Source organism: Lissotriton vulgaris, chromosome 7 (genome assembly GCF_964263255.1).
Source record: "Lissotriton vulgaris chromosome 7, aLisVul1.2, whole genome shotgun sequence".
NCBI lineage: Eukaryota > Metazoa > Chordata > Amphibia > Caudata > Salamandridae > Lissotriton > Lissotriton vulgaris.
Window position 1 is genome coordinate 851,128,424 of NC_141695.1, and position 21,171 is coordinate 851,149,594.

The 21,171-nt window shown below is 47.4% G+C and overlaps 1 protein-coding gene across 1 annotated transcript in view; it reads left to right on the top strand.

The window, feature by feature from the left end:
• The window catches only part of CLINT1 (clathrin interactor 1), a 656,796-nt gene that overhangs the window by 131,185 nt on the left and 504,440 nt on the right, over positions 1-21,171 (top strand). Inside the window, exon 3 of the mRNA XM_086931221.1 lies at positions 4,540-4,636. Within this exon, the coding sequence (XP_086787347.1) occupies positions 4,540-4,636 (97 nt within the window). The remainder of the gene's footprint in view (positions 1-4,539; positions 4,637-21,171) is intronic.

Consider the following 21,171-nt stretch of genomic DNA (forward strand, 5'->3'; position numbering starts at 1 on the left):
ATCGTCCCGAACAACCCTACCAGGTGCTAAAGAATGAGAGGGGGGGGCAGAAAGACTGCTTCATGACCCTGCGCCTCCAAAGGGAAATTCCCCCTCCCCACCCCCCCCATCTGTGCCCACTCTCCCTCATCCACAGAACCACTGTGTACCTACACCACATCACCTCCATGAGAACTGTGAGGAGAAAACAAAAGCGGGCTACAGGGAACAATTGCCCCCGACCGTCAGCTTCCCCCACAACTCCATATCCAACCTGGTGCCCTCATTAATCAACAGAGAAGAGGGAGCCGGCGAGATAGAACCAACCCCCTCCTCTTCTCTCACAATAACAGCACTAAGATACTGCCTGCCAGAAGGAGAATCATACAGACTTTCCCCCTCCAACATCACCGCCTCAGACAATGAACCGACACTCACATTCTCCTAATGCGGAGGCTGAGGCAGAGCGCCTCTTGCCTCCGCGCTTCCCCCGCTCGGCGGGGGCCGAAACAGCTCGCGCAGGGGCCGCCGGAACTGGCAATGACTCTGGCGGTTCCATGACGTCAACCTCCATATTTTCCGACTGCCCCAGGGACAACTCAGCATGACCAGCGTCTCGCGCCAGCTCCACAACCTCCAGACGCCGAGATTTGACACCCGGGGCCGCCTTCCGAACTCGAGAGCGGCCCCGCTCACTTACCAGGTCAGTCCGAGCACCCTTCGGGGTCAAACAAGCCGCCACCACTGCTGCGACTGCTGCTGAGGCCTGGCGCCGAGGCCGCGACGGGGCAGCGACATCCCCCAAGACTAGATCCAATCTACCAGCCTCACTTAACAGCCTAATAGCCTCTAAAACTCTATAATCTTCGGCTGCCATAACTACAAGAAAACACACTAAAGCACTGGGAAAAATTTTCTGACTGAAAAAACCTCCCGGCCACCAGGTCACTAAACCTAAAATGGTGGCCGGGAGGCGGAGCCCAAGGCATTTATGCTTAGGCTCTGTTTGGGAGGGAAAAGGAGCCCAATATACAAAAATACAGCCCATTTGGGCTGCAAACCCACCCCTCACAAACCCTCCCAAACAGCCCCGGGGGGGACCTCCCTGCGGTTGGCTGCCCCCCAAGCCCCCCTCCCCATGCAGCATGCGTGTGAGCGAGGAGATCACCTTCCTTTCGTTGGTCGCTAGGGCTCCTCCCCACTTTATGCTTGCGCTTCCCAGTGTGCGGTCTGCGCCTGCGCCGCTCGTGCACACCCTACCCCATGTGTTCTCATGTTCCTCTTCGTGTTTTTGTTCTGCGCTAGTTGATACTTAAGGAGAAACACATTATAACTTGAGAGAAAACAGTTCTGACGCAAAGCTTAATTGTGCTCATCAAATTCCTTGTCTCCTTTTTTTTTTTTACTAATAGGACACCAATTCTTCCTTATTTTTCTGTCCCGTTATAATGTATTGTGTGTGATTTTTTCAATCCTATGTAATTTTAATATATTCTGACATGTTTTTTCTGATTTGGACCATATTGGTCTTTTTTAAAATGTCTGTTGTATTTAATAAATTTGTGATATGTATTCAATATATTTAGGATTGTTGTATTGCCTTTTTTAATTACTACATATATACCTAGCATACTGTGACTTGTAAGTTGATTTGAGTAGGTTTACTCAATGTTATGTACCCAAAGGGAAGTTCTGTTTTTTGACAGTTATTCTGCGCTAGGCCAAGCCAGAGGGGGTTTTGTCTATTAACTCCTTAACCGTGGCGCGAATTCTGCTGCGGTGCAGGAGTTTTTTTGAGTGGGCGGGGCTGCATTGGCCAACGGACGTGCGCAGCACTATCGAGGTAGTGCTTGCGACGGACGTTGGCTGACTCGCGCATGCAACGGGTTCAATTTACAGTCGCGTGTTATTGTTTCTGTAATCTTTTTCTAACGTATGTTGAGAGAGTGTGCACCAAAGCCACTGTATATAAAACATTGATACTGCTGTTACTTTGTATGAAGTTCTTAGCAGGGTCTCAGTCTCACCGCTTAACAACAAGTATGTGATTAATACATGCTGGAGATTTATAGTTCATGTGGCAGGGAAGAGGGACTTTACCAACTATATTCTTAATATTTGTATAGCATTACAGGCTTCAGAGAGTGACAAAGGGTCATTGAATATGATGAATTAATGAAGGAGGAGGTTGGGAATGGACACTCTCAGTCCCGGGCTTGGGCTTTTCAAGAATGACTGCACTTACAGTCCCCTTCCTTTAGCCACGTGAGTGGTTATATCAGAAGGTGAGGTGATATCACTACTTGCAAACTTCAGTGAAAGCAGCGTTGAAGCCCTGGTGATTGTGCCTCGGTCACCCCTCGGTGCCTAGAGAGTTGACTGCAAGCATGCCATTGGTTAACTAAGTACCATAGGAGATCAGATACATATGGAGGCAGCACACCATTGCATGTACCACTCATGGTTGGGTTTTTTTTCACACTCGTTTTAGTGCCTTTTTGTGATTGTAGTTTTTTTCCAGCCCCTGGATATATGTTTGTACCACAGGTCAGTACGTTAAAAGAATGCCTGTGCTGCAGTATTTAGCATCTGACCTCCGCTGGTCGTGCTTGCTGTCCAGCACTCTGAGCTTTTCTTTCAGATAGAGCTCTTAGAAATCGACCCATCTGGTGGTCGGATATCTTTTTGCGTTCATCCTGCCTATTAGATCTGGCACAGCTTCGCATGGAAACAGAATGTGCATAGACCTCATTTTACTTAATCCAGTGATACTGATGATATCTTCTACTAGCACAGCGAATGAGTACACAAGAGTCGTTGACATTAAATTGGGAGTCGTTACCTTCAAACTCCCAAGTACCCACCAATTATAGGAAGGCATGGCATGGTTGGAAAGTGAGGTAGCCTGTTTGGTCACTGTGAATAATGTCGCTTCGAGCTCCGTTCCTGTTTATCGTCATAATTGCCTATTTTTTTACATTGTGCTCTAGTTTTGGTTTTGTACTTTTTTTTAAGCATAGTTTTATTTTTAAAATGTTGGCATGTGATGTGAAAATCCTTCACTCGTTTTGATTCTCATAATGCTCCATCCATTAGCAGAACCAGTGCTTGGATCGTTATTTCAGCAGGCGCTGGTGCGACAGCCAGTTCCTGTAATGTAGAGTGAAACGCTTGACACTTTAAGGCTGCCTAAGCCACCAGTACTTCTAAAGTAGAGTCGCTGCATGTGGGTTATTTTATTCTGCTTCCTAGCGACGGAACAAACTATGGCCCAATGAACTATGTGTTACAACCATTAGGCTTGCTGATATTATCGGATTTGCCCCTGTAATATCTTTCTCTCTATACTTATTCTCACTTTCCTCTCCTCCTATACTATCCTCATCCTACCACTATTGTATAACCAACAAGGGTGCCATCCGAGATATTTACCATGTACCACTTACCTTGTACCACACAGGATGGTTACCCATATGAAGATATCCCTCTGTACTGTATGTATATGTACAAATACCATACATAAATAAATTAAAAAAAATAGTGGCGAGGCATTATAAATGTAGACATTTACTTATCCCCATCAGCTCCCAGTTTTTTCAAGCATGTGTCTTCTCCCCCCTCCCACGCACCTCATCTCTATTTCTTTACTACCCCCGTCCCCAATTGACAAATCCAGTAGGTCTCCCATCGGCGAGACCTATTGACTTTGCCAATGCTTCTTGTTAAAAGGCAACCGTTCTGGTACAATTAAGGCAGTCGATGGTGTTCTAAAAATGTCTGCACTAGGTACAGGCTGATTGCGTAGTACTAAAATCTATATTTTGCGAACACTGTATTTTTTAATCCTTAGCTTTCATCGATTTGCACATGTTGTGGCCGTATATCTTCTACTCTGTGATACATATTCATAGAGCTTTCGATCAAAGGCTACGGTACGACCCCGTGGCACTAAAAATACACAAGTCTCTGTTTCCCACTGCACCAACCAGGATTCCATTCGGTGACTTTCCTGTTGCGCACACACCGACATCTGCAGAGATAAAATTATCCAATTGAGGTTTTATAACGTAAAATAATGCCTTTTCTACTGGCTGGTTTAACTTACATTTATTTATATTTCATTTAAGGTGTGTATTACTTTATACTCGGCTACCTGAGAATGGAAGGGCAACAAAATAGTTACGTAATATTTTGTTCCTTTTGGCCTCGACCATAACCTCCTGCCCCCATTGCGCTCAGAATCACTATTCCCATCTATTTGTTTGTTTTAATGGACTTCGACGGCCGTTTTTGCGCGCCATGAAGATAATGGTGTCAGTCTTGACCTTTAACAGAGGCAGTCACGAGGCACAAGTCACTCCGCGTTGGAAAGGCCTGCCTGTGACTATGCTGCTACAGTAAACAGTGACCAGTTCTCTCCACAGTTTTCCTCTTTAATCATTCTTTTAGGCATTCTTGTGCTTGGGGCTTGTGCTGCTTTTTTACTCTGTTCCACACTGCCATCTAGCGGTGAATGCTTGGCAGACACCACAGTTCACCACATTTCGTGCTTTCTTTCAGGGCCACCTTCATGTACGAGCAGTTTCCGGAGCTGATGAACATGCTCTGGACGCGGATGTTGAAGGACAATCGGAAGAACTGGCGGAGAGTTTACAAGGTGAGTGTGCCATTGGATGAACATGAGTGGGCAGATTACATACACATTGAATGCACTTGATGATCGGAGGCAGAGAGTTTACAAGGCGATCCTCACTTTCAGATGGGAGACAGAGTACATGTTGTGCGCAAGCGCAGTGCCCGAGGTGAACCGTTTACAAGTTGAGTATTATACCAGGAATTTACAAAGTGGATACCACTGAGGAGTTTATATGGTCAATAACCTCTTGTACAGAGTTTACAAGCGGAAAGCAATGTGAGGAAAAGAGGGCGAGACATTACCTAGTGCCACGTGAGAGACACTGGTGAAGAGATTACGTGGCTAATGCCACTAGTGTTTGATAGGTCGTTTGTAAGGCGAGTGACACTTAAGTGCCTGTGATGGGGAAGTTTGCTAGATATCTGCCACTCGAGAAACGGAAAGGAAAGTTTGAGATGAGCACCACTGGATGTTGCAATGAAGAGATTTCAAAGGGAGTGTCTGGGAGGATCGATGTAGAGGTGGGCGAGCCACTAATTAACAGGGAGAGCCGAGAATCTGGATGGGGTCCAAGAGTCCATGCACCACCCATGGCCTGCAAACTGTGCAACAAACACCATTACATAAATATGATAAGGACTCTTCAACACCTTAGCACATCGGATTATATCACTTCATTGCAACATGTTTTTAAGGTAACAGTTCTGTGGTGACTCACTGGAGAGCGCCTTGAGTGCTGCGCCCACCCCCTCTTCAACATAGCCGTCCTCACAGCACAATGAACAAAATAAATTTCGGTATTCCCCAAATTCCGAAAATCTCCCTCATGCGATCACCCCAAATTAAGCAACCAGACTGCCATGTTCTACCTGAAACTCTCATAGGCCAAGGTTAATTCAAGATTGGATAGGTCTCGAGCTCAAACTTATCATGGAGATCTGCACAGCATCCGGACAGACCCCCATGCCTTTGGGACAGGCAGTGTTCACATAGCGCACAGCATTAGGATAGACCCCCATGCCATAGGACACGGAGCGTTCACGGAGCGCACAGCAGCAGGACAGACCCCCGTGTCATGGGGCAGGCAGTGCACACAGGGTGCACAGCACCAGCCCTAGACCCCTCTAGCCATGGGACAGGCAGTGTTTAGAGGGCGCACGGCACCAGCACAGCCCCCCATGCCATGGGACAAGCGGCGTTCACGGAAAGCACAGCACCAGCCCAGGCCCCCATGCCATGAGGCCAGCAGGGTTCACAGAGTGCACAGCATCATGACAGACCCCTATACCATGGGACAGGCAGTGCACACAGAGCACACAGCACCGACCCAGGGCGCCCATGCTATGGGACAGGCTGTGTTTACGCAGTGGACAGCATCAGCACAGACCCTCTTACCATGGGACATGCAGCGTTCACGGAGCGCACCGCACCCGGCCAGGGCCCCGTGCAATTGGGCAGGCAGTGTTCACAGAGCGCACAGTACCAGCACAGAACCCCCCTGCCCCACCCCAATGCCATGGGAATTGCAGGGTTCACAGAGCGCACAGCACCAGCACAGACCGCCATGCCATGGGACAAGCAGCGTTCTCGGGACGTGCAGCACCAGCCCAGGTCCCATGCCATGGGACATGCAGCGTTCACGGAGCGCACAGCACCAGCACAGACCTCAATGCCATGGGACATGCAGCGTTCACAGAGAGCACAGCAACGGCCCAGGGCCCCGCACGGCTCGCTTTGCAGCCGATGCCCCTTGCTCCGATGCTGCAGGATGATTGATACCTCTGCACCATGGCTAATGCAGAGCTCCGCCTTGGCCCCGCAGGTGGTGGTGACCCTGCCATGTGGTGTCCGGTGCTCGGCAGACCAGCTGGCGGTGGCCGCAGTTAGGCGGATGCTTTAAATGAAAGGTGTGCTCCTTCAGACGCGACAGAGGAACAATCCACTGGCACAGACCACCACCCTCCTGCACCCTTTCTGCTGCAGCTCCATTCACTGACCTATTAGAAGGCGCACATGGCCTGTCCTGATGGAGTCGGGGGCTCCTGGGAAAGATCATGGCTGCTGGAGCCCATCAAAGCTCGTGGCCTTGGTGCACAGTACCCCTTTCCTCTGCGCCCTTTCTGCTGCAGCTCCATCCCCGCACCAACATTTCTTTGATAGAATCTGGTGGCTGCTGGGAAGGATGCATTCCACCATAAATCCTCTGCTAGCGTGATGCAGCACTGTTCTATCAGACTCTGCAACAACGAAGACAACACACTGAAGAAAAAAAGCATATGGCCCTGCACGCACCTTGGGAACAAAATTGAAAACTCATTTAAACAAGCGAGGCAGCGCTAAGGCCGTGCTAATTAGAAACAGATGGCCCCCCTAAAGATAAGAAATTGCTTTGCGACAGCCACAAAGCAGACAATCCTGTCCGAATGGGCCGGACGAGAAGGGAAAAAGGCGGCAATGAAAAAAACTCATTTTCAATGGCAGCCCACTATTTAGCATAAATGTTGACGCCAGCCAATGAAAAAGAGGGACGGGGCTTCAAGTCCTCTTCTGAAATCTCTTCATTAACAATATGTCTCGCAGAGTGAGCAGCGCATGTGCGCTGAACGCTAGGCGAGACCTAAAAAGTAGTGCTACGCAAACAAATGATGGACGGACTGCTGAATAAATCCTACATTCACCCCTAGTCAAGAGATATGGGTTAAATTCATCTTTCTTTTGCTCGCCATGCCACCCGAGTTTAGACCCAGCCATATGCAAATCAGTCTTAACCCTGTTCCTTGTGGTAACAGTCCAGCCCGAACTGCCAAGCTAGGTATTCCCTGGACCGGAAACAAGCATCTTGGGACCATTTTCAGGGCATCCTCATTCATCAGCCAGGCTACCTTGAATCCAGTGGTGTAGTGAGCACAGGACCCACGTCTGGGCATACCCTTCCCACTTCGGGCGACATATGCAAAAGAAACAATTGATAGACTGAATGCAGGACAATGCAAACATTCACCCCCAGTCACAAGGATCTGAGTTTTATCCATCATTCTTTTGCTCACCACACCACCCCAGTTTGGACCCAGCCATATGCAAATCAGTCTTGACCCTGTTCCTTGTGGGACCAGTCCATCCCTAACTGCCATGCCAGGTATTCCCTGGACCAGAAACAAGCATGCTGGGACCGATTTCAGGTCATCACCCTTCATCAGCCAGGCTAACTTGAATCCAGTGGTGTAGTGAGCAGGGGACCCACAACTGGGCATACCCTTCCCACTTAGGGCGACATATGCAAAAGAAACAATTGATAGACTGAATGCAGGACAATGCAAACATTCATCCCGGGTCACAAGGATCTGGGTTTAATCCATCATTTTTTCGCTCACCACACCACCCCAGTTTGGACCCAGCCATATGCAAATCAGTCTTGACCCTGTTTCTTGTGGGAACAGTCCAGCCCGAACTGCCAAGCCAGGTCCTCCCTGGACCTGAAACCAGCATCCTGGGACCGGTTTCTGGGTATTACCCTTCATCAGCCAGGCTAGCTTGAATCCAGTGGCACAATGAGAAAGGGACCAACGTCTGGGCATACCCATCCGATGCACTTGGGGTGAAAAGTGATACGCAAACAAAAGATGGATGGAATGCTGAATAAATCATACAGTTCAAGACATGTGGGCTGCTGAATTCATATCTGTGCATAGATCGCCGCCTAGTGTTGGGTCTGGATGATTGCACATTGTTGTCCTGGAAGAGTCTTCGGAGTATCACGAGATAGGTGGCTCCTCCCCTGGACTACAGTGCGCATGGGCATACTCTCCATCCTCAGATTGTTTTTTTCCGCCATTGGGTTCGGATGTATATTTGTTAACTCAAGTTCGGAATCGATAAAAAACTTTATATTTGGCCAAAAGGCCTTTAGTTATCGTCAGTATTGTCTTTGCGCTCGGTGCCCAGTACTTGTTCCAGCTCTGTCCTCGAGCCGGACGTCAAGAAGAGCCACGTGGCTATTCAGCACTGAAGGCCCGGTCGACGCCAGAGGCCTTATCGACGATCCACTATGGAACGGAGCTCGTTCAAGAGATGTCCCGTTTGCAACTCCAAGTATCCTCACATCGACGTCCACCCGGTGTGCAACAAGTGCCTGTCTCCAGATCATGATGAAGCCAGCTGTATGGCTTGTTCTCGGTTCCGATCCAAGAAGACGATTCGCCTTCGACGCGCGGCGCGGAAGGAAGCCCAGCAGACGGCACCTGACCCGGTGAATATCTTCGATGGCGAGGATGATGAGGGAGTCGAGCAGGAAATTCAAGAGAACCTGTCTGATCCTGCATCAGAGATAGACTCCAGTTACGACGAGGATGTGGAAATGGTCGACAATGAAGACGTCGTCGACGAGGTAGGAGACGACGATGAGGCCCTTCGGGCCGTAGAAGATAGCTCAAGCGAGGAGCTAGGCCCAACCGTTGATATAGGGGCCGAGACTAGAACACTCTATAAGGCTCAGGTCGAGAAATCGCCACATGGGCTTACTCAAGATCAAACGCATAGTTCTACAGCCTAGCCTCAAGGCCCAGCTACGGACATTTCCAAAGAGCCATTGGTTGATCGATCAAAATCGAAACCGAAAGCACCGGAGACGAAATCGAAACCGAAAGTACACATTACTTTGGTCGGATCGAAGGCTTCTGAACCATCGGCTCCGACAAAACAGAAGAATGTTATCGACCCGGAGAGGTCGCTAAAGGGTGTCGAGCCGAAAGCCGGGGCACCGGAAAAAAGGTCAAGGACATCGACCCGAAGAAATCTGCGCCGAAGACCGTCGACACAAACAAAGGTCACAAAACACAGAACGTTCTCGATCCTAAGCGTCGACTCTACAAAGCAAAGGCCGGTAAAGACCTCGAGTCCAAAACAAGCAGTGGCTCTAAGGACCCCGTCGAGTCAACACAACCATCTGCCTCCTTTTCGAAGCAGATGTCGGACTCGCTGCAACGCATTAAGGAGAAGGCTAGTGCTGCCGGACCTAAGGCCACTCAACCCCCGAAGACCGTCAGTAAACCTCCGAAGTCGTCGGCACCGATTAAGTTTACACTGCCGCCGCCAGTGGCACCTAAGGCGTTTGCCCCTAAGACGGGCATCGAAGCGGCCAAGAAGGTGTCCATGGGGCTGAAGCCTACATCTACGAAATGGGCCACCAAGCATCGACAGCCTCTGCAGGAAGATCAATCGAGGCAATTCATCGACGCTGAGACTGGTAGACTTTCCATTTTCAAGTGAAAGATCGCCCCAGAACAGCCTATGGAGTCGTATAAAATTCCATTAAAGAAGAAGAGGGACTCTGCCACATCACCTTCTTTTTGAACCTCTACAACAATATGGACAAGAACCTGCTCCTTTTTCACCCACACATTCAGATGTGGATGTAGGGGATGGTGACAATGAAGATTAGTTATCCTGTAGACACTGATCCAGAAGACCACACTGAACCCTGGGCAGACACTGTTCACCCAGGGGAGCCACAAAAAGCCCCTGACAGTAATACCTATGCTGTTAAAACCTCACCTACAGAAGACACGGCTGCGTTTAACGCACTTATTGAGAGGGCGGCAAAAAATCACGATGCCCAACTCCATGCTGACCCTATTGAAGAGGATTTTTTTATTTGACACCTTCCCGACCTCAGAGAGAACTGTCAAGACTCTACCCATGCTTAAAGGTGTCTTGAAACACACGGGAGACATCTTTAAAGAGACCACAAGGGCGAGAGTGATAAGCCCCAGAATTGAAAAAAATACAAACCAGCACCTGTGGACCCTACGTATATCAGGCGACAGTTGCCATTGGACTATCTGGTTGTTTCTAATGCTCGTTAAAGAACAAACTCGCAGACCACGGGTGATGCTCCTCACCCTGACAAAGAATCTAAAGTGCTAGAACCATCAGGGAAAAGGGTGGCAGCTCAAGTGGCCAATGTCTGGCGAATCTCCAACACACAGGCACTCTTAGCCAGATATGACAGGGCTCATTATGATACACTTGAGACCCTGTTGCAACATTTGCCAGATGAGTATAAGGAGGCAGCAGAAATGCTAATACAAGAAGGGAAACTTGTATCCAACGCATCTATTAAGTGTGCGCTAGACGCAGCAGACACTGCAGCCAGGGCTATTAATACAAGCGTTATGTTACGAAGACACGCCTGGCTGAGAATCTCCGACTTCAAGCCTGAGATACCAACCACCATACTCAATCAGCCAGTTAACCCTGATTACTTGTTTGGCCCAGAAGTGGACACCACCTTAGAAAAAATTACAAAGGACACAGAGACTGCAAAGTCTATGGGGGCTCTACAGTCGCAGCAGTTCAGGGGTGGTTCTTTTCGTCGCTCCAACAATAGAGGAGCATCCAGAGGCCAGGTATCCCAGTAGACACAATACAGTAAAGGAGGCACGCAGACCACCCACAACAAGAACAATAGGGGTGGCTATCGTGGAAACAGCACCAAGTAGTCAGTATGCTGCAAAAAGGAGCCATAGAGCTTGTGCCTGTGGAACAAAGGGGTACAGGGGTGTACTCGCTGTACTTCTTGATCCCCAAAAAAGGACGGGTCCCTCAGACCCATACTGGACCTCAGGCCCCTAAACCAGTACATCCTGTCAGAACACTTTCACATGCTCACATTACAGCAGGTTCTACCGTTACTCAGTCAGGGAGATTTCCTCGCAACACTAGATCTGAAGGATGCATATTTCCATATACCGCTACACCCGTCACATAGAAAATATCTCAGATTTACCATTCAGGATCAGCATTATCAGTTCAAAGTCCTCCCTTTCGGAGTGACAACAGCACCCAGGGTATTTACCAAGTGCCTAGCGACAGTGGCAGCACACCTACGGAGACAGAACGTTCACGTCTACCCTTGTCTGGACAACTGGCTTATCCAAGCAAAGTCGGCCCAGCAATGTGCCACCCACATATCCCACACCATTTACCTTCTTTACGATCTAGGGTTTTCACTGAATTATCCAAAGTCCCAACTTCAGCCCGCCCACGTATGGCAGTACTTGGGCGTGACAATAGACACTCTGGCAGCCAAAGTACAGCCAAATTCAGTGAGGATCAACCGCATGCAATTGCTGATACGGAAATTCAAACCACAACACTCGCTTCCAGCACGAGTGTTCATTCAGTTGATAGGCATGATGGCCTCCTGCATCTTCATAGTCCCGCACGCGAGACTACACATGCGTACGCTTCAGGAGTGCTTGGCACGTCAGTGGAATCAGGCTCACGGACAATTAAAAGACCTAGTGTTGGTGACCGGTCGCGCATACAACTCTCTGCATTGGTGGAACCCACAAAACCTTTGCAGGGGCCGACCGTTCCAAGAGCCTGTGCCACAGATTATACTGACGACGGACGCATCTCTCCAGGGATGGGGAGCTCATGTACTCCACTACACAGTGCAGGGACTATGGACAGCACAGCAGAAGATGATGCACATCAACCTTCTGGAACTGATGGCTATCTTCATGGCGATGAAAGCATTCAAAGTACATTTGTGCAACAAGGTAGTGTTGATCCGGACGGACAACATGACGGCCATGTACTACATACAGAAGCAGGGAGGTACACACTCTTTACAGTTGTCTCATTTGGCTCAGAGCATGTGGAAGTGGGCCATTCAGAGAAACATCTTCCTCATGGCGGAACACCTCCCAGGCAAGGACAATCAGATGGCGGACCTGTTCAGCAGGCACAGTCACCAGATGCACAAGTGGGAGATACATCCATCAGTACTCCGCCCGTACTTCCAGCAGTGGGTTCATCCAGAGATAGACCTATTCGCCACAAAGGAAAATGCAAAATGCCGAAGCTTTGCCGCAAGGTTCCCACACCCACAGTCGCAGGGAAATGCGATATGGATGAACTGGTCGGGCATATTTGCGTACGCTTTTCCCCCAGCATCGCTAATACCGCTGGTGGCACGCAAACTGAAGCAACACTCGATGACTCTCATCCTGGTTGCTCCGACGTGGGCATGCCAACCATGGTACACCACGTTTCTAGAACTCTCCGTGGTACCGCATCAAAGGCTACACCTCACGCCCAGGCTTTTGACGCAGAGCCATGGCGACATTCAGCATCCAGATCCGCAACAGCTCAACCTGGCGATCTGGCTCCTGAGGTCTTAGAATTTGGCTACCTCAACCTGCCTCCTGACTGTATGGATATCATAAGGGAGGCAAGAAAGCCCACCACTAGAGCATGCTATGCTGCGAAATGGAAGCGGTTTGTCATTTATTGTGCCAACAATGACATTAATCCGCTAGATGCATCTACTCACAACATCATCTGTTATCTGTTACATCTATACAAATGCAATCTAGCCTATGCTTCCATTCGTATACATTTATCCGCAATAGCAGCTTATCTCCAGAACAGGCAGCATCTCTCACTTTTCAGGGTGCCTGCCATTAAAGCTTTTCTGGAGGGACTCAGCGAGTTATTCCTCCCAGACACCCACCAGCACCTGTATGGAACCTGAATATGGTCCTTACCAGACTGATGGGACCAACTTTTGAGCCTCTACACTCCTGCGAGATACAATTCTTGACCGCGAAAGTGGCTTTCCTAATAGCAATCACATCGCTACGACGAGTTAGTGAACTTTAAGCACTAACTATCCAAGAGCCATTCATACAGATTCATTCCAACAGGGTGGTGCTACACACTAACCCTAAGTTTCTGCCTAAAGTAGTTTCAGAGTTCCATATGAATCAAACTATAGAACTGCCGGTGTTCTTCCAGAATCCAGATTCAGTGGCGGAGAGAATGCTCCACACACTAGACGTCAAAGAGCTCTCATGTACTACATAGATAGGACAAAAGATTTCAGGAAGACAAAACAACTGTTTGTTGGCTTTTCCTCACAACACAAAGGCAACCCCATTTCAAAAGCAGGTATAGCCAGGTGGATCTTTAAGTACATACAAATTTGTTATCAAAAGGCTAAGCGCACATTAACGATTCCCCCAAGAGCCCACTCAACAGGAAAGGTGGGGGCATCCATGGCTTTCCTTGGAAACAATCCTTTAGAGGAGATCTGTAGAGCAGCCACATGGTCTACCATACACACATTTACTAAACACTACGGTGTAGATGTGCATTCCAAACAGCAGGCAGCTGTAGGACAGGCTGTTCTAAAAACACTTTTTCAGACTGCTGCAGCTGGCACGGGCAGCCGCCGCTAAGATGAGGGACTGCTATATATTCTATGCACAGATATGAATTCAGCAGCCCACATGCCTCGAACCGAATATGCTACTTACCAGTATGCATCTGTTCTTGGCATCTAGGGCTGCTGACGTTCATATCGCCCGCCCTCCTCCCCGGCGCTTGTAGCGGCTGCAGCACTCAGAATTACTCTTAGCATGGTCATCACTTACTGTACTACACCATCTCTGCCACAATGGCGAAAAACAATCTGAGGATGGAGAGGATGCCCATGCGCACTGTAGTCCAGGGGAGGAGCCACCTATCTCGTGATACTTCAAAGACTCTTCCAGGACAACAATGTGCAATCATCCGGACCCAACACTAGGCGGCGATCTATGCACAGATATGAATGTCAGCAGCCCTACATGCCAAGAACAGATGCATACTGGTAAGTAGCATATTCGTTCTCCCCCAGTCATGCGATCTGTGTTAAATCCATTGTTCTTTTGCTCACTATGCCACCCCAGTTTAGACCCAGCCATATGCAAATCAGTCTTGACCCTGTGCCTCATGGGAACAGTCCAGACCGAACTGCCAAGCCAGGTCCTCCCTGGACCGGAAACCAGCATCCTGGGACTGGTTTCTGGTTATTACCTTTCATCAGTCAGGTTAGCTTGAATCCAGTGGTATACCACATAAAAAAGAGTGTGAGAGAACCATGTTAGGACCCGATGTTTACATGTTAAGCACAAGATGTTAGGTACTTCCATGGGTCTGTGTGGTAAAGAACTTTAAAGTACTGATAGTACTAGTTGCCTATAGTATTGTCTAAAATATCTCCCCAGTAATGCATCTGTGAGTTGCTTGCCCACTTGAATCAGACCTCTTCTTGCTTTCTCCGACAGGTGAACAGGATTTCTCTGTGCAGTTCTATTTTACATATGTGCATGCTTTGTCAGCTGCTATAGCCTCACTTGTGAAAGAGTTTTGTCATGTTTGTTTACAAAGACCACTTTGCTCGATTGAATAGCGCTCTGGGAATGGCGGAGGCAAAGGATGTCCTTGAAAAGACAGCCTTTTCCCCCCTCTAAACAGGGGAGGCGCTTCAAATAACCCTCAAAGTCCCAACGTCCATGTGTGATAAAGGCTGAAACTTTGGCTATGTTTACACTGCAGGGAGACAAGGCTGCCCATCGGAGGCTGGAAATCCTATATATGTACTTTTCAAACTGGGTGCCCGAACATAACTGCAATGTTTTAATTGTTAAATATGTTTTGAGCTGCCACGTTTATAGAAGTATTTTGAAACCTATTTGTCACTCTGGGACACACGTTGACATTTATTTACTTGAAGAGTTTGGTGGGCAGGGGGGTTGGTAAGGGCATGAAATTAACAAGTGTGAAGACTAAGGCCCTAATGCCCCTTTCTTAAATTGGTTCTTGTAATGTTTTGACACAAGTCTCACAACTGCTCCTTTCATGCCTATTAGTTATTATGACTGATATTGTTGAGTTTGTGTTTTAATTGGAAGCTAGTAAAGGGTCGTGCTTTCTATTGAAGTACTCCCATGTTGCCTAAAGATTTGTGCAGGCATTGGCTTAGTCAAGATAATTGTTAAACAATGAGCGAGATTTCAGCAGCTCGCTTGCATTAAAAGTCGTTATCATTCTAGTGTAGTTGAGAGCAGCTTATTCGAGAGAAAAGCCCTCCAGGTCCAGGAAGGTGCGACTCTCCAGACTCCCTGGGAGAGACGAATATGTTTATTTTAATGCTGGGGAATAAAACAAAGGTTAAAGTAATAATATAGTTAGGTGAAAAAATCAGTGGCAACGTAACATTTTAAATCTTTAAAAAAAAAAAGTTACATTCATCAGTTATAGTTGTCCGTCAAGTAACTATAACTTACGCATACTCATTCACAGTCTTGTCATCAATGATATCTTTTCAAATGTTGCAGTGATGTTTTCAATGATGTTAAATATAGAACATGTCATAAGTGATGTAATATGTGGAGTAATTAGTTGTAATTAGCAAGGGCGTGAGTTATAGTTACCTTAGGGTACAAGTTAGCTACTTGAGATAATTATAACTGGTGAATTTGAGTATGGTTTTTAGTTTAAAAGGTAAAGTTGTCACAAAAATTCTCATTTAACTATAATGTTACTTTAAACATGGTTTTATTTCCCAGTGATTTTCTAGTTTTTTTATAAACGTAAAGTAATATTTATTACCATAGATAATGACAACCCCCCCCCCCCCCCCCAACCCACCGTGCATGGCCTTTGACCATGTGCTGCATGGGGCTGGCCGTAGTGCTTGGTCTGTGGCCAGGCATTGTGTTCAACCATCCAGACAGCCAATACCCGTCGCGCATGGTTCAGCGTGCAGCACGTGTTTGACCACAAGGCCTACCTAGCCTGCGAGCAGCCAACCCTTGCCGAGCCTTTGCGGGCCCTGAGTAAAGCACACCACCCCCGCTCCCCAAGCCTTTGCAGGCCCAGGGGACCCCTTCTGCGGACGGTATGTTTTTAATTAAGTGGGGACATGCAGCTCTTTACCCGAGCCGTGAAAGGCCCTAGGGACTCCATCCTCCGGGGCCTTTAAGTAGAGGTTTTTAGGTCTCTCTTTGTAGGCGTTTGTGCGGTCTCTTCGTCATGCTGTATTCAAGATATGGGCATAAAGCCTGCCCACTTTCTGCCTATCTTTTTAATTGGCTCTTGTCCCTGTCCTTTGTAAATGGTGACTTTTCATTGGTCAATAGGCTTAGCAGTCCCTCCTTAGTAGTGCCATGTCTCTTTTTGTAACCTCCCACGAGGACACCCCCCCTGTTAGATTTTTTACTCCCTAGGTTTTAATTGCAGCCTCAGAGCACTATTTTCTTAAAGGGCTTCAGGCAGGATACCCTAGCAGTGGTTTTGCAGCATGAATCCTTTTCTGTATTCACATGCTGTGCTTTCCGCTATCTAGTGGCTTAGTCCGAACAGTCTTTTTTTTTTTTTTTGCTTGCGGCGTTGTTGATTACCATTTGGTGCTAGGTCCATCCCTTGTCTGATGTTAGGCGGTTCCATCTGTGTGGTAGCCATCTTCAGATTTTTTTTTCCCGCCATTGGGTCTGGAAGCAAAGGGAGACTTGGATGAAATCCCTGAAAAAATCAAATAATTTGATTGAAAATTCCATCAATCATCTACTACGAAGACCCTGGAGAAGAAGAAAGACCTTCAAATACCTTTTCCATCAGGGGACCCCGATGGAGCAACGATGCACATGGATCAACATTGGGCGAGGTAGGGGCCATGGAAAATACCCTTTCAAATTCTGACCAAAGTGGCACCATAAGTTTGCACAGCACGATCCACACAATGTTTGTAACCTCTTCCTGCCGAGGCATCACAAGGATAAAGACTGCATGGTCTGTGTTCTGTTCCAATCTAAGATACTCAAGGTATGCCAAAAGCAGAGGGAGGACCATTATGTAGCAATGCACCAAAGCCAGATATAACCTTCGGTGAGGGACTTAGGCCTTTCAAGCGGCGAGGACAACCAGGGAGTACCCGCAGAATCAACACATATGGGGGGGTTCAGACGTCTAGATACTCGAAGGGGATGCAGAGAAGAGGCGTACCGCAAAGAAAATGACAAAGGACACAGAGGGGGACGGGCAAGGTAAGAAACCCTCAACTGTCGGAAACCAAGGGCCACGAGAAGAAGGCGCAAAAGGCAGTCCAGGCGTCTAAGAAAACGACGACCAAGGGTCAGGCATGATCAAAAGAACTCCACAGATCCCACCCCAGGGATATCGATGAGGGAAGATCGTGTAAATCGACAAAGGCAAACACCGAATCAGAGGCCACGATGGGAAAGACCACACCCTCTGAGCTGGAAACCACCACACTCGAGAAGAGTATCTCCATGGCCTCCAATGTGAAAAGGGCACTTGAGGTGGAGAAAAAGAAGAGATGCCTGGAAGCGGAAATGTTGGTACTCTCAACGGAAGAAGGAGTTAGACGAGGCACTGAAGACATTTAAAAATCCTGCCAAGCCCGCCAGCAACGCTGAAAAAGCAGGAGAAATGGAAGATCTTCTTGAAGCTCTGGTAACCACCAAACCGCACAAAGAGAATGTCAAAGAGAAGCTAGACGCTCCAGGAGCGAAGGAAGTCTCGCTGATTTTCGAGGAAGAATGGAACCACCTCGACACAAAGCCCACAAGAAGAGGTCTGTAGCTACCCCTCGAAGCCTTCTCCACCAGACGACGTAGCCTTCTACAACAGCCTCATCAAGAGAGCATCTGATACCTTCGGGTCCCCTTAGAGGAGGAAAAAGACTTCTGCTTCCTCCTAGAGACTTTGGCACCATCCACCAAGGGGACAGAATACCTCCTAATGCTACCACGCATCCTGGACCAGGGCAAGGAGGCTTTCAAGGAGCCTGCCTCAGCAAAAGTGGTAACCTCACAGATGGAGAAAAAATATACACTTTCAACAAAGGACCAGCAGCTAATCAATGGCGCATAGCCAATTCAAATGTGTTGTTGAACAGACATGCTTATCAACATTGGGAAAAGGTAGGAGAATTGTAAAAATATCTCCCTGAACAATTTAAAAAAAGAGCTAGCCACTTGGTGGAAGAGGGTAAAAACTTTGCAAATACATGTTTAAAATCAGCCCGGATGCTGCTGAAACATCAAGCAGACAAATGATGATTGGTATCACAGAAAGGAGGAACACATGGCTTTGAATCTCAGGCTTCAAGCCAGAAGTACTGAGTAATATCATTAACTCACTGTTCAATGGGGAGCAATTGTTTGGAAGTGTGGTTGATTAAAAACTCAATCAACTTAAACAGGATAACAAAACTGCAAGGTACATGGGGGCTCTACTGTTCAGAGGCATGCGTAGAGGCACACCGTCAAGGAGACTAACGGGGAGAGGTACACACCAACCTGGTACCTCACATCAAGGTTAACGGCAAACGCAACAAGCTGGAAACCAGGCACAACCCAGGTACAACAGCAAAGCTGGCAGTACCAAGGAAGAGCATCCTTTCGAGGGCGTCCTTGTGGCAAAAGTCAGCCACAAAGAGGTGGACAACAAACCTCTAATAAGTAACTGTACTCACAAAAAGGTACACTCACGAACAACAGCAGTGAGAGACAAAATCAAACCAGTTTACAGTTCCTCCAACATACTACCCTAGTAGGAGGCAGACTAAGTTTTTTCCTACAAAAATGAAGGGAAATAACCACAGACAAATGGATTTCAAACATAATGCAGTATGGTTACTGCATAGAGTTCACGAAACAGGCTCCAAACAAGAGGCTAAAGCAAAAGAGGCATTCAAAGGAAGAATTATCTCACCTAGTCAAAGAAGTACAGGAACTTCAGGAAAAACCTGCAATGGAGCACGTACCACACGGAAAAAAGAACTGGGTATATTCAACATACTTCCTAATTCCAAAGGTGGACAGAACATTACAGCCAATCTTGCTTACCACAGTCCGTCATGGACCACCTTCAGATTGAAGGAAGCCCTTTAACCCCAGCTAACACTGAGGAACTTTAAGGCAGGAAGTGATTGGCATTTCTAGAATCACAGGGAAGGAGACTGGTTCATTTAAAATTTTCAGAAGGTAGTTTGTGACTGTTTAAGTTATAGGAACAACACAGTATTTATGGCTTTTGTAATCTTTCACGGTAAGGGAATCTGTGAAATCTAAATATGGTGAGATTTTAATTGATTGAAACAGTGTTCTATTATGTCTTACTCTGGGAGAGTCAAGATAACCTGATCCTAATCTTGCCAACCCTGTTCTATTACAAACCAGATCTCTGCAACACTGGTTCTTAGATTCACATGTTTTAGTCACACTTAAACCTACTGGTAACCTTTCCAAACTTTAGCTAGTGATGACAAAATTGCTGTTGTCTCACTCCCCATAGAGACTACATTAACTCAAATTTCTGCCCACGCTGTCTGTGTGTCATTACTAGCGATGTGCTCTTTCAAGACTTAACAGAAGTATTATACAGATAAGGATTTTTTTATTGTCTATTTTCCCTAGATTAATCCATCTAATCTATTTGTATCCCAAACCCCAAGTGTTCTGGACCAAGATGGCCATTTTGAGCATGACAGAATCTTCCTCCTAGGAGAAGACCAGCATACAAAAGCCTTTAGTATATTACAGAAGGGCTGCACAGATTACCTCACAGTAATGTGTTTACTACCTTCAACCAAAGTAATGTGTTTACTACCTTCAACCAAAGTATGTGCCAATGCCTGGCAAACGTGTAAGACTTTCTTGAGAAACATTCTAAAGGATAGCCTGAGTAAACCTTGTTCTACCCTTACGAGTGCCCCAGCTAAGAATCCCTCTTCTGGGGATTATTCAATGGGGAGTTCATCTCGGATAACGTTCTAAAAGGGTACAAAAGAAGAAACTCTTGAGATTTCCACAAATGGGCATTGCCCAAGATAACGTGCTATGGACAAAGCTAGCCTTTGTGAATAGAATAGAATTTTCATGACATCAATTTGCAGGGGAGAGAGAGAGAATGTGAGTGATAGAATGAGAGTGATAGAATGAGAGTGATAGAATGAGAGTGAGAGAATGAGAGTGAGAGAATGAGAGTGAGAGAATGAGAGTGAGAGTATGAGAGTGAGAGTATGAGAGTGAGAGTATGAGAGTGAGAGTATGAGAGTGAGAGTATGAGAGTGAGAGTATGAGAGTGAGAGTATGAGAGAGAGTATGAGAGTGAGAGAATGAGAGTGAGAGAATGAGAGTGAGAGAATGAGAGTGAGAGAATGAGAGTGAGAGAATGAGAGTGAGAGAATGAGAGTGAGAGAATGAGAGTGAGAGAATGAGAGTGAGAGAATGAGAGTGAGAGAATGAGAGTGAGAGAATGAGAGTGAGAATGAGAGTGAGAGAGTGAGAGAGTGAGAGAGTGAGAGTGAGAGAGTGAGAGAGTGAGAGAGTGAGAGAGTGAGAGAGTGAGAGAGTGAGAGAGTGAGAGAGTGAGAGAGTGAGAGAGTGAGAGAGTGAGAGAGTGAGAGAGTGAGAGAGTGAGAATGAGAATGAGAGAGCGAGAATGAGAATGAGAGAGCGAGAGAGAGAATGAGAGCGAGAGAGAGAATGAGAGCGAGAGAGAGAATGAGAGCGAGAGAGCGAGAGAGCGAGAGAATGAGAGCGAGAGAGAGAATGAGAGCGAGAGCGAGAATGAGAGCGAGAGCGAGAGCGAGAATGAGAGCGAGAGCGAGAGAGAGAGCGAGAGCGAGAGAGAGAGCGAGAGAGAGAGCGAGAGAGAGAGCGAGAGAGCGAGAGAGCGAGAGAGAGAGCGAGAATGAG